Consider the following 19,506-nt stretch of genomic DNA (forward strand, 5'->3'; position numbering starts at 1 on the left):
CTACCCAAATATTCACTGCCACAGATTTAACTATCTGCTCAGCCACCCTTTTCCCACTCTTAAAATGGGAAAGTGATAAGAATTTATTTGGGAGTGATCACTTGCCTGTGATATCTACCTTCCTTCATGGTCAATCATGCAGATATCATGATAGAAAATTGAGCAAGTTGACTGGGTCACTTTCTCATTATTAACACAATTTGATTCTGCAGTGGTCATCTCTTCTTCCATCAATGATGGAGTGAATCGTGTGATAATGTATGACAATGTGAATCATGTGACAAATAAACAAGCTGCCACAACTGCAATTTCTAAAACATGTGAGTTTCTCAATTTACAATTTCTAAAACATCTAATCAGTTTCCTAAGACTTTGGCAGAGCTACCAGAGAAGCTTAGAAAAAAGCTTGGAATATTTTTTGAAGATTCCCTAATATAACAAACACTATTGCTTTCAAAGATGCTCAGTCATGATTCATCCAGCATCAGATCCAAAAGGAATTCTGGATCAAATATAAATATACATCCTCCATAAGAAGAACAATGAACACCAAAGAAGTCTAGGACAAAATCTGTAAATGAAGGGCAGATATATATTTTTTATGTATGGTTCTCACCTATGAAAGGTTATTATAAACCTATAGTACATTTTGTACCATGGGTGGGCTAGAAATTTTTTTTCCCCATTTTTATCAATTTTATATATATATTTTTTGTAATTTATTTTTAAATAGTCAAGAAATCCTGCAAGCAATGAAAGCTGCTTTTCTTAAATGCTGTTGGACCAGACAATATCGATTACAGGATGGTAAAACCATCATCATCATCATCCACAGATCAACTGTTGCACCTTACAACAGAATTTTCTGTGAGAGTTTGGATCATCCCGTGGCTTAGGAAAGGCAATTATAATTGTTTTGTCAGGTATCTGGAAATAAAATCCCAAAATAACTACTGTTATTTTGGGAGAGAAACAACCTCTTTTCCAGAAAATACAATATGAAAACACAACTACTGGAGAGAAACAACCTTTTTTCCAAAAAACACAATATGGCTTCCAAAGATATCATTTTACTACAGATCATCTAGTCCAGCTAGAGGAATCCATTAGAGATGCTTGCCTAAAATGTGAGCATCTAGTATTGGTTTTCTTTGATGTGGAAAAAGAGTATGACACTGCATGGAGATTTGGAATACTGAAAGATTTACTTTATTTTGGTCTTAGAGGGAATCTCCCTCTTTTAATCAAACACTTCTTTTCTAACAGAATCTTCTGAGTCTGAGTGAGAACTGCTCTCTTCTGACCCTCTAACCAACAGGAGAGAGAGTCTCCAAAGCTTCAGTTTTAAGTGTCATACTTTTTGCAATCTTGATTGACCAAATTGACCTTGGTCAATTCGATAACAGAACAACTTCTTCCAACCATAAGTAATGTCTTGTGTGTGAATTACTCCACCACCTTCTATCATTCACATCATATGAGGATCATAGAAAGACAGCTGCAATACAACATCGATGATCTCTAAAAAGGGACACTTTCAATTGGGTTCCAATTTTCGCGGTAGAAGACAGTTTGCACTTTTGAAGCAGTTGTGGTCTGCATCCTGACCCAGTACTCTGACTAAGACAAACATTAATCCCTGTTGCAGAAGCCAAATTGTTTGTACTCGCATTATTATCCCAAGACCTCATCTGGGAGGTCCTTTTATCACACACACACACACACACACACACACACACACACACACACACACGCAGCTCATCATACTGTGTGTGTGATAAAAACACACTCAAACTATTTGCAGACACCACACTCTCAGGCAAGGCATTCCAATCATTTACAACTCTGCACAAAACAAAACCTGCTTCTCACACCTTCTTTATACAGTTTCCAGGGATGACCTCTGGTTCTACCCCATTCTCCCACTGTTTTCTGTAGAACTTCTCCAGCATTGATCCTATAACAACCCCTTACCAACTTGTAGGTCTCTATCATATCTCCCCCTCTTCCTTCTATCCACCAGACTCTGCACATTACATTTTCTCAATCTTTCCTCATACTCGACATTCCAGAGGTCATAAACTACCTTAGTCAGCCGCCTTTGGACCCTTTCCAACATCTCTTCATCCTTCTGAAAACCAGATGATCAAATCTGGGCACAATAGTCCATGTGTGGCCTAATCAAAGCCTTATACAAAATGAACAAGAATCTCCTTACTTCTACAAGTCAGTGTCCTCTGCATCATTCCCAGAAGCCTTTGTGTTGTCTTCACAATTTTGGCTATGTGTCCCCTAAATTTCAGATCCTTATCCACTATCACCCCCAGATATCTTATTTCCTCCACCTCCAACAATATATCCTCACCAAGCATAAATTCTGCATCCCATCTTTGTTTTCCAAATTTTAAAACTTTAAATTTTGCAACATTGAACTCGCATCCCCATTTCCATGCCCAATCACTCAATTTTTTCAAGTCTTCCTGTAAGGCCACAACATCTTCCCTACTCTTCATGGTTCATCCCAACTTTGCATCATCTGCAAACAACTGAATATCTCCATCCAGATCTTCACCAATATCATTAATATACAAGTTAAACAGACCCCCCCCCCTCGAGGCACTCCACTAGTGACTTTCCTTTCCTGGATATCGTCCCCCATACACAATTTGTTGATATCTATCAGATAGCCAGTTTCCAATCCAATGCACTAATCTAACATTCATCAACTTATCATGAGGTACTCTATCAAAAGCCTTTGCGAAATCCAAGTATATTACTGTGTATCCTTCTCCTCCGTCCAAGGAAGCAGTCACTTTATTGTAATGAGTAAGTAGATTACTGACTTCCCTTTAAGAAATCCATGCTGTCCATCAAAGATAATACCATTGTTGTCAAACCAATTCTGGATCTTAGTTCTCACAAGCTTTTCCAACAACTTAACCACAACACCTGACACACAAATAGGCCTATAGGTTGATGCTTGAGTTCGATTACCTCCTTTATGAAGTGGCACAATCTTGCCCTCCTTCCACTCCTTAGGAACTTGACCGAGTGCAAGACTCGTATTTAAAAAATATGTCAAGGCAGGTGTTGACTCCCTTGCACATTCCTTCAGAATACGTGGTGATATATTATCTAGTCCCACAGCCTTATTAACATCTAGTTTACTCAACCACTCATACACCTCTTGCTCACTTACAGTCAGTCTCTCCTCCCCATCATCAACTGCTCTCAATCTCTCCACGAAGTCACATTCACAAGATTAAAAGACCTTTATGAACTGCTCATTTAGTATCTCCACCACACATTCTGCAACAGCTGTCTTTATACTATTTTTTCCAGTCAGTGTCATCCTTCCATAATCATTCTTTCTTTTGCTGGCTACATATCGAAAGAACTCCTTAGGATTATTTTTTGGCTTCATTAGCTAACTGCTGTTCATACCTCACTTTAGCTACCATCACCGACCAAGTCACCCACCTTGCCTGGTCTTTGTAAAACCTCATGGAATTGGTTATTTCCACTTCTCTTATGCTGCATCCACAATGCCCTTTTTCTCTGTATCGCATGCTTAATCTCTTTATTCATCCATCTCACACCTACCTTATTTAACCTTCTCACCCTTGGAATACATTTAGACATTGCATCTACTAGATAGTTTTTGAAAATCCCCAATTGATCTCTTTTCCAGCTAACTCCTCATTCCATGCTATGCCTACAAGCTGTCTCCTGAGTGCTTCATAATCAACCCCCCCCCCCTTGTATTTCCACATATAACCTCTGTGAGAAGTTCTCACACTGCTGGCAACCATCCAGGTAATCACCTCATGGTCACTCTCACCAACTGGTAGATGATTTGACACTTCATTTATAATTACATCCTCTGATGAGATGACCAAATCCAACACCCTCAATGCTCGCGTGCCCTCTGTTACATACTGTTTGAGGTAGTTATCCCTCAAAAACTCAAGAAACTCATTTTCTTTACTTCCAGTTGCTATCTAATCATTGCAGTCTATATTGCCATAATTAAAATCACCCATAATGAACACCCCTATCTTATTTGCTTGGCTAATTTGATCATACATTTCATTATCACCATCATTCACATTACCTGGTCTATAACAACATCCAACCAAGTATTTGATTCCATTCACCTCTATCTCACACCATACTGCCTCAAAACCACTGGCACTATTTCCCTCTTGCATCTCTATTTTCTATGGACATAACTCTTTCTCTATCATCAATAGCACTCCTTCTCCCTTTTTACCCCTTCTATGCTCATGAAACACATCATACTCTTCCATCTCTATTCCTGTCAGGATGTCGCCCTCTTCCAACCACGTCTCACTTATTCCAACAATCTTTGGGTGAACAGACTCAGTTAGTGCAACCATTTTATCTGCCTTGTTTCTTGGTCTTCCCATTCCTTTCCTGTCTACGGATGCTCTCACATCCTCTTGGTGCATCCACCTTTCTCACGCAGCGCACCCCTGTCCACCCTGAGCCTCCCCGAATTCCTGTTCCTCTTGCACACCCATTCTCTCATTTTCTATACTCATGCCACTCACTTCTCCATTCATAACCACCTCTTCAATCCCTCCTGTCTTACTCTCCTGCTCTTCCACATCACTTCCCACTTGATCTGATTCATTCTCTCTACTCACTTCTCTACCTTCCAGCAGCAGTCTCTCCACGCGACTCACACCACAACCAATCAAATGCAGTCCATCGCTGCCATACAGTTCACTTCATCATTCGAACTCATTCCACACATTATCAAACTGCACTCCCCTCTCCTACCACATTTCAGCAAACATATCATTCATAATCCTTGCTCTCCGCCTCATCTCACCACAGTAATACCTAGGCAACACACTTACTACCCTACCTATTACCTGATTCTCTTTTATCTGTCTAAGCAGCCTCCTGATATCCATTCTGACATGCTCTTTGTCCTCTGTCAAATCATTCGTACCTATTAAAACCATTAACTGCTTTGCTCGCTCCCTCCTCATGTTCAATGCCTCAATCACTCTACTCATTTTACCATCTGGAAAACATACCTTGTGCATCGTATCATCCAGCACACCTTTAATAATGGAGTCACCATACAACACCACTCGCTTGTCTTTCGTGCCATCATGATTTGTTTTAATTGTTTTAACCGAATTTTCTTAAATTCCGCATCCAATTCAACTTCCGAACCTCCCTTCACATTCTCTCTATCGTGCAGTCTTTCTATTTTTCTAACTCTCGACACCCTCTTCTCATTTTCACTCTCATTCATCCTTTTGAGTTTCCATGCTTTCGGTCCATGCATCTAACTTTTGCTATCATTCATTCTTTCGATTTTTTCCACTTTCAAATCTTGCGTCATGCTATTTATGGTTTTATTCATTCTCTCAATTTCGTTTCCTTCTGCCACTCTCACCTCACTTTCGTCCTTTTTACCATCCATTTTGGTTTTCTACTTACTTGTTTTCTTTTTTACTGATTTTTAAACATTTTTTCACCTCTCTTTCACATCATCCTTCTCTTTTGAACGTGCACTCATTTTCCCTGCAACAATGCCCGTTACTAACACTTTCTGTCATCAATTTTATATTAGCATTCATCAACTCCTCGTTCAGGTCACACTTCGCAAACACCCCCCTTCCATCTGCCCTAAACATCCACAGATCATTTATGTAATTGAAAGAATACATGTAGCACACCTCACACTTAACGAAACGACTGAAGTCTAAGTTAAAGTCATGGAATGACAAAGCCGCTGCCATGTTTCCTCTGCTGGTTACTACTCTAAGGTCTAATAATAACGAATTCATAATTAAGTTGAGGCAATATATCCCACACACTAATAATACTAATAGTAGTGCACAACTTTTATAACAGCTCTCACTCAAACAAATACCCATATGCAATTAATTATTTGAAGAATAACTTATCTCAATCTGGAGCTCTTCTTACACACATCCGCCATGCTTGCTTCAAGAGTGCCCCCTCTCCCCCTGTGTGTCAGTTATGAGACAAGTCCTGCAAAGCCCTTCCAATTGACCCCCCCTTCACACAGGACCAACTGGAAGAAAACAAAAGTGCTATACAGAAATGTACAGAACTGACTCATAAGTCAGTGAGATTTTGAAAGTTTATTTTTCACTTGGTTAGAGTATAATAAATTTAGTTTAATCCTTTATCCAAGTGTGAGCAAACACAGTTTGCACCTGAAAGTATCTTCAGGACTGGGGTAAAGTGGTACAGCATCAGGGCACTCCTTGCAAAGGTGGAGCAAGCTACCAACACTCCTATCTCAGTATCTCCCATAATGCAAAACACATCTCCTTGCAGATATGTCTAATGTTATGCATTAAGGGAAGGGCCACAACCCAGACTAGTTTCGACCTTTATTGAGGTCTCTTCAGGGTTGTGGCCCTTCCCTTAATGCATAACATTAGACATATCTGCAAGGAGATGTGTTTTGCATTATGGGAGATACTGAGATAGGAGTGTTGGTAGCTTGCTCCACCTTTGCAGGGAGTGCCCTGATGTTGTACCACTTTACCCCAGTCCTGAAGATACTTTCAGGTGCAAACTGTGTTTGCTCACACTTGGATAAAGGATTAAACTAAATTTATTATACTCTAACCAAGTGAAAAATAAACTTTCAACATCTTTCTCTAAATCCAGAGTAATTTATTAAAAAAGGGTGGCACACCATTTGGCAACTTCTATAGGTAGAGATGACCTGCGAATGCTTCTGCCTGGTATCTCAGCTTGGGCCTGGCTCCCACTGAAGAGACCTCAATAAAGGTCGAAACTAGTCTGGGTAGTGGCCCTTCCCTTAATGCAAGACATATCCGCAAGGAGATGTGTTTTGCATTATGGGAGATATCTCCACTTGGGCCGCCTGGCTCCCACTGAAGAGACCTCAATAAATGTCAAAACTAGTGTGGGTTGTGGCCCTTCCCTTAATGCAAGACATATCCGCAAGGAGATGTGTTTTGCATTATGGGAGATACTGAGATAGAAGTGTTGGTATCTTGCTCCACCTTTGCAAGGAGTGCCCTGGTGTTGTACCACTTTACCCCAGTCCAGTAGTCATTGAGATTGTCTTTGGAATCAACAGAAGCTCTAAAACATACTCCAAACCTCGACAAGTATGGCTTATAAAATTACCAAAAATGTGAGAGACAGTCATTTTAAGATCTAATTAATACCCTTTTTTTTTTCCAACATAGATGGCACCTAATTAGGACCTAAGTCTGTGTGTTGTCCATTACAATTGTTTAAACTAGTCCCATTGTTATACCAGATTGTTGTTGTTTCGCATACTGTGACAAACTGTTTTTTTGTGCGCTGAAGATGCTGGATATAATACGAGTGAAATATCGGCAAATAAGTTAATAAATAGTAATTATTTTCTTATAATTCTGTGATTTCATCAATGCTGTAAAAATAAATTAACATTAACTACAAACACACAAGTTTCCACACGTTATTGTAAATATATTTTAAAAACTGGTTTTTATGTATGTTTTTTTTTTTTTTTGAATTTTAATAATTTTTATAATTCTTTTTGCATCACTTTTATACTCATCTTTTACATTTGTTTTTTTACACTTTTTATTTGTTATGTCATATGTCATATTTACTTATTTATTACCTTGTATACATTTTCCATTTGTTATTATTATTTCTGTTTATATATATATATATATATATATATATATATATATATATATTTTTATGAAAAAAAAAAAAAAAAAATATATATATATATATATATATGCTGCTTATTTGTTATGTGTTCTGGCATGTCACGATCATAGATGTCCTTGCACCATTAAACCAAAAAAACAAACAAATAAATTCACTACAATGTAATAATTTTAGAACTGAGCTGTACAAGAGCTTGCTTTAAAATTCATAAGATTGCATCACTACCAAAAGTGCATAACTTATATATAGATAGATAAAATCCAAAGAGTTCTTTGCAAGTGATAAGAAAGCTAGAGCTACAGGAACATATGGTGCTTTCTTGAATCCAGCATGTCCTTTCACAGTTATGGAAGCTACACTTGGATGTATGTTTCAATTAAATTCCAAGCCACATTGGGATTAAAAGAAATGAGGCTGCAGATATTGTATTTAGATCAGCTTTCTTCTCAAGCTTCCACCATCTGTCTGTACCCTGTACCAATTTCATACAGATCATCAGACATAAACTTTCATCCTGGTTGTAGGATAATAGAATAGAGAGATCAATAATAATGATTCACTCTATTGAATCAAATCTAAAGTTAAATTGTGGCAGTCTAGTCTATACAGAGACCAAAGAGGAATTATTTCTTGCTCACTTCGGCATAGGTCTCATTTGCACACTCTTTTCTGTTGAGGGATTAGGGCATGTCTATGTGATGCCAGACACCATCATCATTCATATTTTAATCAACTGCACTCATTTTGCTAATGAGTGCAGTTATTATTTTAGTCACTTTCATTATCTTTTTAAGCCCTATGCACTCAGGCATATTTTATCAGACTCATTGAGTGTCATGCTGTTTTTTAAATTTTTATAGAACATCTTACATAAATACAATGCATAAATTTATTGTATTTATGCTCTTAAAAAAATTTGTTTTTTATGGATATTTTAAGAATTTTACTACATTTTTATACTTCTTTTTACATCTGTGTTATATACATCTTTTACATACATTTTTCTGCATTAATTTTTATCTATTTATGCTGTTTTATTTATTTATTGTCTTGTGTACTGTAAAGAGTTGTTCATTTGTTTTTATATAAACATTTTAGACTTATATATTCCACTTATATTTTACATGTGTACTTGCTCAGCATGACCATAGGTATTCTTGTGAAACTAACACAAAGTCTTTAGGTCCACTAATAGATTGGTGGACCCCCCCCCCCCCCAGAGTAAAATAAAATCATTAAAATACCTGTTGCCTTAAATAGTATAAAGTTTGGAATTAGGAAGAGACAGACACTGGCCATTCAACTATTCTCCAAATAGGAAAATCTAAGATAAGTAAAGGCTGATCCTTACAAAAAACCAGAAGCTAGATGCATCCATGATGCATGTTATAAAGCATATATCAAACACAAATTACTAACAAATTGCTACACTGGAATTTTCACATAATCTCTCAAAACATGGTTGAATGATATCAACAACAAGGTGTCAATCTTATGTTGTAGTAAAGTTCTATTATCCACAAGGAGAGAATAGGTAATAGACCTGTCCATGGAGAAGTCGCCATCCTTTTGGGCAAACCTTGCTGTTTGCCCAAAAGGATGCCAACAAGTCCAACTTTATGCAGACATTGAGGCAGTTTTCATTTGCCTCTCAGTAGGATTTCTTATTATGGTACACTGAATCTATCTACCATTGCAGATATTTCCCAGCATGACTTCGATGACTCATGTTGCAGTTTGCACCTCTTGTGCTCTTAATGATGGATTGAAATGACAACAATACTCAGTGCATACACCTATATTAAAAGAAGAGTTGTGGAAGGTATGCTCAACAAAAAATAGTATATCTATCCTAAACAGTGGAAATAATACCTTCTACCATTTACCATCCAAACATTCTCTCTCATTGACCTAAAAAATTATTTATCAGCCCTTTTTTCGCTGCTTAAATGGGAAGTAGAAGATGAAACCAGGAATCAGACATCGGGATTTTATGGGAGGAAATTTTATCTCCATTAGAGGGGAATTGTGAACTTGAGAAACAAGAAACATCCTGTATATAAGAATATACTGCTTGTTATGCCCTTGTTCACTTAAGGGAGCAAGCAGCAGATTTTTTATGGAGTGTCATGAATAAGTGAAGCACATTGCCTAAGTGCATTGTGAATACCTAGATTTTCTATGCAACAGTTGACTCAGTAAAAGTTTAGTAGTAATAATAATTCATGACTTCAATTAGGAATAGAAAACCTATGAAACATTGTGTAATACTTATTGTCTATAGTGGTCATTGTCTGGAACATGCATTATACATTTATCAAATATCTAATATTTTAATATTCGGTATTTAAATTGTCACTTCCAGATTAAACTTGAAATTGCCCTTCGTGAAGCAACAGAATTTCATGAAGCATTACAAAAATTTGTGGAATGGTTGACCAATGCAGAAAAATACCTTACAAATTTGAAACCTGTAAGTCGAGCAATGAAAGTTGTTCTGGAACAAATAGAAGACCATAGAGTGAGTATTTATGTTCCTTTAGTTGTTAATTTATTATGAATTACCATTATATATTAAAAGGAAATAATAAATATTCTATAATAAAATCTAATATTATTGCACTTCCTCACATAATATTATAATGTAATGAAACCAACTTTATTAAAGATCATTGATCAGATGATAACGTATGATATGATTATGTGATATGACAAGATGATAACCAGACTGATAACAACTGGAAAATATGTTGCTTGCTTAATAGCATAGTTAATCAATAGAATAATGCTCATCTGTTTAGTTACCTTATTAATGGTAGTATATCAGAACCAGCACAGCTTCAGTAGGAAGTATTAATCTTTGATGAGTTCATTGCAGGGGACAAATATGTAAAACACTGAATTAATATCAAATTTTAATTTTTGTTTTTTTTTGGGGGGGCGCAAAAATTATTGAAATGCTAAAGCATATTTATGGAGATGACTTTTTCTACATCTTGAATTTTTGAAAGGAGAAAACCTCTTCTCGAGAAGGAAAATATGTTCATGATACACCATCCAAATTGCCATCAGCATCATGTTACAGTGAAACTAGTAATAAAAAGTTTGATGCTTAGTATGAAATAAAAGCAATGAAATTTAATATCGACATTAAACATTAAGATTGCAACTTTGAATGAAGAAATTTTAGCCCACAAAAAATTCCACTATACAGGTAGGAAACAAAACACAAAAAAATGGAAAGTATTCTAAAATTCCAGTTTAGAATAACAGTATTATATGGACCAATACTGGTCTCCCTCCATCTCTATGTGGGGGTGCATTTTCATATGTAGTGAACTTCCCAGTGATGATGTTTGCCAATTTCATTTTCTCTCTTGTTTTATAATGTTCTTTTCTTTAACTGCTCTTAGTCATTTTTGTTTTCCTCCAGACAATCATTATTAGGATCCAACATCCTGTCTCCATATCTTTGTGCATGGTGACCTGTGAATATCCAACAAAGAGGATCCTAGTTGTGCTCATGCATTGCTTCAGCCCCTGCTTTGGCAAGACAAGCAGTCCTGAATCATAAAGCAATTAGCTAAATCATAAAAAATTAGCTGAATCATAAAGTAATGGGCTTGCCTGCAAAAATCACTGTTGTTGTAGATGATAGTATTCTTCCACATTATCCAGGATCAAGATCCAAGGTTTGCTGTGATACCAGTGTGTTGTCTGGAATAGTCCTTGTGTTCAACTTTCAAGCTCAGTCATTGCTTACTTGATAATGTTCATTCATCCATATTTGGCTGTGTGGTGAGTATGGAATTCTGGTGTTCTATACTCACCACACCCACATGGACACACACTTTGAAAATGTATCTTTCATCTCTCATCCTAAAATTTTTTTGTGAGCTCTTGCAAGTCTCAACCATGCTCATAAAACATTGCAACATCAGTTTTTTTCCCCAAGGACAATCATTTCATCTAGCATTGAATTTTCTCTCAATTTGAGAATGAATCTTTAAACCTTGAGTTTATCAAAGGAACTAAACAACACTGATCCAGTTCAGAAACCATTTGCACATCAACCTCTTGCAAAAATGAAAAAGTAAACATTATCTGAAACCTACAGATACACCATCTTTTCTGATTATTCATGCAACAGGTTAATGCCGATCAGGAAAATGTCACCCTCCTTTCCAAGGAAGGGTTGACAGGTACCTAAAACTCATAAAAAAAATTCCTTTCAGGGAACATTCTTGTTAAACCACACATAAATATTCAGAGCAACTCCTTCATGAAACATTACTTAGGGGAATATCGATCATGGTTATGCCTCATAAAACTCTAATCTTTTCTCTAATCTATCTCAATGTTCTCTTTTACAAGCAACTCAACTTGTAAAAAGATTTGTTGGTAAAAGAGATCATATTTTTCATATTTTCCTATGTACTGCACTTGTTACCTGCTAGATTATTAGTACTGGTCAAGATGATCATCTTTTTTCACTTTCCCTCTTAACATGTTGGTTAATGATCTCTGGAAAAGATAAGTGCTATTTTGCGTGATAAGTGGTGATATTGACTTGAATTTTGTTATACTGTTGTTTATTTTTGATAATTTAGTGTATCTACGTGATTACTGGGGAATTGTTACTAACTTTATTACTTGAAATTTTGAATCTTGCCTTCTTCGAATGGAACACAATGGTCATACTCAAGAGATTAACCACGCGGGCACTGACTGGTGGGACTAGGTGAGTGGTTGAAAATCAAATGCCATTAACAATGTAGATTTTTCAAAAATGGTTTTTGATGTCATGAGTGTAACATGTATGCATGGCAGAATGTGAGGGATGTGAATGTGGAGAGGCTAAACAAGAGACAAAAGAAAATATGGGTTTGTAGAATGTGTGATATTTTGTTAGCCTATGAGTTAAGAAATGCAAAACAGACTGAAGGATTGAAAGTTAGTGTAAATGAAAGTAATGGAAATGGAACAAAAATAGTGAGACAGGTAGTAAAAGAATGCAAGAATGAAGAAGCAAAAGTAAGTGATAAGGAAGTCTGAATGAGGAAATGGAAAGGTGTGACAGACTGAGAGGTAGTGAGACTACAGGAGTGACAGAAGGTGAAATTCCTGGAATGCGAGATTTGAAGAAAGAGGTATTCAAAATGAAATGAGGAATACGGGGAGTGATATTAGTTACTTAGTGAAAACAAATGAAAATGTGCAAAAGAATAGAATAAAAGAAAAAAGGATAAAAAAGGTGATGACTTCAAGAAAAACAATAATAAATTTAGTTTAATCCTTTGTTTGCACACACTTGGATAAAGTTTGTGCCTGAAAGTATCTTCAGGACTGGGGTAAAGTGGTACAACACCGGGCGACTCCTTGCAAAGGTGGAGCAAGCTACCAACACTCCTATCTCAGTATCTCCCATAATGCAAAACACATCTCCTTGCGGATATGTATAATGTTATGCATTAAGGGAAGGGCCACTACCCAGACTAGTTTCGACCTTTATTGAGGTCTCTTCAGTGGGAGCCAGGCCCAAGTGGAAATACCAAGGCAGAAGCATTAGCAAGGTCATCTCCTTCTATAGGAGCTGCCAAACGGTGTGCCACCTTTTTATTAAATTATTCTGGATATAGAGAAAGTTTGTACCACTTTACCCCAGTCCTGAAGATACTTTCAGGCGCAAACTTTGTTTGCACGCACTTGGATAAAGGATTAAACTAAATTTATAATAATCTGACTAAGTGAAAAATAAACTTTCAACATCTTTCTCTAAATCCAGAGTAATTTAATAAAAAGGTGGCACACTGTTTGGCAGCTCCTATAGGAGATGACCTTGCTAATGCTTCTGCCTTGGTATCTCCACTTGGGCCTTGCTCCCACTGAAGAGACCTCAATAAAGGTCGAAACTAGTCTGGGTAGTGGCCCTTCCCTTAATGCATAACATTATACATATCTGCAATATGTGTTTTGCATTATGGGAGATACTGAGATAGGAGTGTTGGTAGCTTGCTCCTCCTTTGCAAGGAGTCGCCTGGTGTTGTACCACTTTACCCCAGTCCTGAAGATACTTTCAGGCGCAAACTTTTTTGCACACATTTGGATAAAGGAGTAAACTAAATTTATTATAGTCTGACCAAGTGAAAAATAAACTTTCGAGAAAAACAGTGTATGATGATTCCATTGTTACAGGATTGGTTAATGAGAGATTTCATATGGTCTGCTATCCAGGAGGGAGAATGAACAAGATAATTCATGTTTTGGACAGGAGGAGGAAACAAGCAAGAGAATTAGTAGACAAATGATTTAAGTGGACATGAGGAGGAGATGAGCAAGACATAAGGAGAATGTAAGTTTGAATATCAGGAGGTTATTGAGGAAGGTGAAAGATAATAGTGTAGTGGCAAAGGTTGTCATTGTGTTGCCGAGGTATGACATTGATGAGTTAAGAAGGAGAGCCAGTATTGTGAATAGTATGCTAGCAGAGCTGTGTGAGGAGAAGGGAGTGCAGTTTATGGATGTGTGGGCATGTATTTGAAGGAAGAATGGAATTATACAGAAGTGATGGATTTCATTCAAATTGCCTTGGAGTGGGTGAACTGGAGAAACTGTTGGTAGATGGAAGTGCAGTGTGTGATGCAAGCAAGAGATCAGAAGTAAGAGATGAAGTGAAAGAACAGGAGAGTGGTATTGAAAAGACTGAAGTGCTTGTCAATTGAAACAGCAGTAGTGTGAGAGATGAAGATAGAATGAGAATGCAAGAGGAACAGGGAAATGTTCCTACCTATGCCATGTCTCCCTGTCCACCCAGGCTGCCCGAGGTGGACAGGGAGACATGGCATAGGAAGAGAGTGGATGTTGGAAGTAGTAGTAAATATATCTAGGCACATTAGACTAAGTATGTCTAATCATAAATACTGTTACAAGTTGAACAGTGTAAACCTTTAATCTATCAGTAAATCATGTACAGCTTTCAGCACAAACAAACCACACATGTAACATGCATATAGCAGCACTCAATGTTCGAAATGTCTCCCTTTTGCCTTCACTCACACCCGAAATCCATGAGGGTATAAATTGATGGTGGCATGCACAATCCAGCAGAAATGCTGTCACTTCTCACCCCAAAGCCACCTTCAGGCTGGTAATACTTGGTGTCATTTTTTGCAGTCTACTCTCTCTTAAGCTGTGACCACAATTTGAATTCCAACAGATTCAAATCAGAACTTCAGATTGTGATGTGTTCGGGCACATTTGTCTACACACACTGTTGTGTGGATCTTGCCTTGTGTGCAAGGGCTGAGAGTCCTGTTGGAAGGTCCACTGCGTACTATGAAACAAGGGCCATACCACAGGTTCCAGCATGGTGTATTGATACTTTGGTGGAGGAGTTGACCCATTTCTCACAGAAATGCAATTTGGATACCCCACTCCCCCCCGATATGTCATACCTCACCAAACCATCACTGACTTGGGGGTGATGACCCATCTGAATCCTGGATGCTATGGTATGTGCTGTTTGACTATCCAAGGCATATACCCAATCATTTTGGTGGTTAACCAATTCTTCAGCTGCAAAAATCTCATCTGTCAAGAGGATATCTCTGTGTCTGTTGTTTGTGTAGCACCATAGAAGTGCCTTTGATTTTTTCACCCTCTGCTGCATAAGCTGTGATGTTAGGAATTGTCCAGTAGAACTACGATAGATTCTACTGGACATTTTGATCTCTGCAAAACATTCATCTCTCACAGCATCATTTTCTGCACTCTCACAAGATTAAGGTAGGAGCATGCCTTTGCAGCCCTCACAAGCTGTTGTGTTCTAATGCAGCATGGCTAACTTACTCTTTAGCAGTCAGATACATCTTCTGTATCATTATAGCAGGTAATAGTCCGGTACATAAAGATCCTACTGATTCCAAGTGTTTTTAGCGTTTTAAAAATAACACATTCCAAACTTGTGAAGTTCTATTACAGCTACACTGTTCCCATAATCTTCTCACTAAAATATATAACAGCATTAATATGTGAACATATTCCAAAGGTTGTTAAAAGGCTGAATAAAGTAGGTGTAAAATGGATGTGTGAGGGGATTAAATATGAAATCTGGAAAAAGAAGAAGGCAGCACAAAAGGAATAATGGTAATAATTAGTTGCATGAAGAGTATGAAGAGCAAGTCAGAAGAGTGACTCAGTAAGGACAACAAAAGTGCAGTATGAGCAGAAATTAGCAAATCAGGCCAACAAAAGTCCGAGATAGTTTTTTAGATATGTGGCATTGTTAATATTAGTAGTAATATTCATATCTGACCTCCATAGAGTCAGAGACTCATCATGGGAGGTACACACTATTGCATGCAATGCTCATTCAACCCTGCCTTAAATTGATTAATGTGTCTACATTCTCAACAGACTCAGGCAATACATTCCACTCAACATCCACTCTTTATGCAAAGAACCTTCTCCTCACTCCTCTGCTCACACTCTCCTTATACAGTTTCCAACAATGGCCTCTTGTTCTACCCAATATAGAAGGAAAAATGCGGTAAGATGATGTTAATGGATGAAAATGGTAGAATGGTAAGTGCTGTAGATGTTGAGGTATTCAGTGATGAATTTATAATGGTGTTTCATCCTCATTAGAGTTGAAATCATGAGAAACTTGTAAAGGGCACAGGAGAGGATTACTTTATTGTGAATGAGTAGAAGGTATATAAGGAAATAAATAAACTTTATCAATAAGGTAGTAGGATTTGATGACATAATCACCATGCATCTTAAGGGAATGTTTCAGGGAATTGGCAATAGAATTGGCATGCCTGTTTAATAAGTCTTACAACACCACAGGTTCTAAAGGAGTGGAAAAAAAGGTAAAACTTTTCCACTACATAAAGGTTGTGACTTCAAATTATAGGTCAATCTGTATAACTGAAATTTTTGTGAATGTACTAAAGAGATTGGTGAGAACTAGGAAACACAAATGGGTTGATAGGTTAATAGCAGCAGTATTCTCTTTTCTTTTAGTGTTACACGGTGATCAGCATTCATTTTATAAATTATGGATTTTACAGCAGTATTCTCTTTGGTTGTCAGTATGGGTTTGTTAAAGGGAGATGATGTTTTACTTATGTACTATAACAAGGTGACAAATGTCTTGGACAAGAGAGATGCATATACAGTGGTATATTCAGATTTTGTAAATGTTTTAGAGAGAGGCTGCCACATAAACTGTTAAGTAAACTGAAAGAAATTGGATTGGATAACAGTCTTTTGAGTTGGATTGGTGACTAGGGGTCAGATAGGTATTAGATAGTTGTATATGGGAATGCAGTATCACAAAAGAGGGGAAAGTCACTAGTGGTGTGCCGCAGGGGTCAGTTTCGGGACCATTGTTGATCAATTTGTATATTAATGATAATGGGATAGGTTTAACTGGTGATATGCAGCTGTTTGCAGATTATACATAATTGGAGAGAGTAATGCGAACACAAGCAGATTTTGATCGCTTTACAGGAGGACTTAAATAGATTGCATGAATGGACAGGTAAGTGGAACTATTTAATGTTGCAAAGTGTAAGGGTGGAAATTTGGTAAGCAATGATGAGATGCAAAGTATACACTTGCTGAGGAAACTAAAGGAGTTAGAGAAGATGAGTGAGAAATCTGTGAGTGGTGGACAAGGGCCTGAAATTCAGGGGCCACATTCACAAGTTGTGAAGACATCACATCAGATAATGGCAGTGATTTGGATGACCCTGACATATAGAAATAGAGGTTTGCCATTGTAAGTCCTTGATCAGGCCTCATGTGGATTATTGTGTGCAGATTTAGTGACCAGCTTTTTATGGTGATGAGGATATATTCGAAAGGGTCTAGATTCATTTTGACCTCATTATTGTTATTAATCCATGGAGGCAAAGGATTCATCGTGGGAGATCTCTATACTCTCTCATGCCAAAAGATCATCAAGTCATGCACATGAATGGATTTAATGGATTTAACCTAAATCCATTAAATTGACCAATCACTGACCAATCACTCTTCATGCAAAGAACCTGCTTCTCACTCTCCTGCTCATACCTCCTTATACACTTCCATGGATGGCCTCAACTTCTACTCCTGCCTCCCTTTACTCTATGAGATATCTTCTTCACATTAATCTAGTAATCCAGTAATTCTTCTTCTTTTCACAAGTCTCTATAAGTTGCATTCCTTCACTCTCTCTCCTCCTATCTGACATTCCATAGAACTGACACTAATTTAGTAATCCTTTTCTGGATCTTCTCCAATACATCCTCATTCCCCTGAAAACCAAATGATAAAATGTCAGCTCTACTCATCTTTGCATCATCGATAAATAGCTGCACATCTAAAGTTAAACAAATCCCTGTGGCACTCCACTAGTGACCTTCCTCTTTTGGGATACCACTCGATACACAACCTGATGATACCTGTCCAACAGCCAATCAGCTATCCAACTTGCCAGTCTATCTAATCCCATCTGTTTCAGTTGAGCTACTAGCTGGTAGTGTGGCAGTCTTTCAAAGGCCTTCAAAAAATCAAAGTATAAAACTGTACATGCATCTCCTTGATTGAGTGAATTTGTCACCTTCTTGCAATACGTAAATAAATTGCTGAAACATGACATCCCCCTAACAAACCCATGCTGACTATCATAAAGAATATTGCTGTTATCAACTCACTTCATCCGCATGGTTAGCCTAGTGGCTTTGCGCTTCGCAACCATATGCCTGGGGAAAGAGTTCCTAGGTTCGATTCCTGTTGACGACATGAGGAGTTTAATCAGCCATAGCCGTAGTTGGCTATGGCTGATTAAAGCTGATCTTCCTCAGTCATAGCCAAGTTAGCCGGTCTTGGGCATGGACAGCAGGGTTTTTTCGCCAGTTTATCTGGGGTTTTTCATCCTGCAAGCAGGCAAACCAGACCCGTGAACACACAGGCTACAGGCATAGAAATACGGCAAGGAAGGCAATGGGAAACAACTTTGTGTCATTATCACCCTAGTAATCAGCTACAACCCTCTCAAAGAGAGGAAGCCACAGGATCAGATCAGATCAACTCACTTCTGAATCCTGAATTCCTAGTCCTCACCAACTTCTATAATACCTTAACAACAACCCCAGACACACATACATAGACTGGCCTATACTTTGTATCCTTAGTCTTATTATCCCTTTTGTGATGTGGAACAATTCTTCCCACCTTCCATTCCTTTGTGACTCACCTTTTTGCAAGACTCATGTTAAATAAATGTGCCCAAAGTGCCATTAATTACATAGGGCATTCCCTCAAGACACATGGTGATATACCAACAAATCCTATTGCCTTATTAACATCAAGTTTCCTTAATTCCTTGTATACTTCCTGCCCCATTCACCATTAGTCCCTCCTCTGCCATACCTTCTACATCCCAGCTTCTTCTGATGTTTCTTTCATGGGGATGAAATACACTGATAACCTGATCGTTGAATAATTCAACTATTATCCTCTGCATTGGTTACCAATATGCCAGTGTCATCAACTAGCATCAGTCATTTTTCCTTCTACTTACCACGTATCCAAAGAACTCACTACTAGGAAACTAAGATTTTTCATAGCTTGATTGGCTAATTTCTTCTCACTGAAATTAGCCAATCACTTTTGCTGCCTTTACCAATTGAGTTGCCTTCTTGGTCTATTCTTTGTACTCTTCATGCAACTGATCATTACTAACATTCATCTTGTGTTGCTTCTGAAGGCCTTCTTTTTCCAGATTTCATG

General features: G+C 37.6%; 1 protein-coding gene across 1 annotated transcript in view; it reads left to right on the forward strand.

Annotated features, from left to right (window-relative positions):
* Positions 1–19,506, forward strand: part of LOC150107495 (uncharacterized) — a 1,121,546-nt gene that overhangs the window by 883,199 nt on the left and 218,841 nt on the right. The window contains exon 71 of the mRNA XM_090392112.1: positions 10,088–10,243. Coding sequence (XP_090248238.1) covers positions 10,088–10,243 — 156 coding nt within the window. The remainder of the gene's footprint in view (positions 1–10,087; positions 10,244–19,506) is intronic.

Source organism: Typopeltis vanoorti, chromosome 4 (genome assembly GCF_054136105.1).
Source record: "Typopeltis vanoorti isolate ZY-2024b chromosome 4, IOZ_Tvanoo_1.0, whole genome shotgun sequence".
NCBI classification, from domain to species: domain Eukaryota; kingdom Metazoa; phylum Arthropoda; class Arachnida; order Uropygi; family Thelyphonidae; genus Typopeltis; species Typopeltis vanoorti.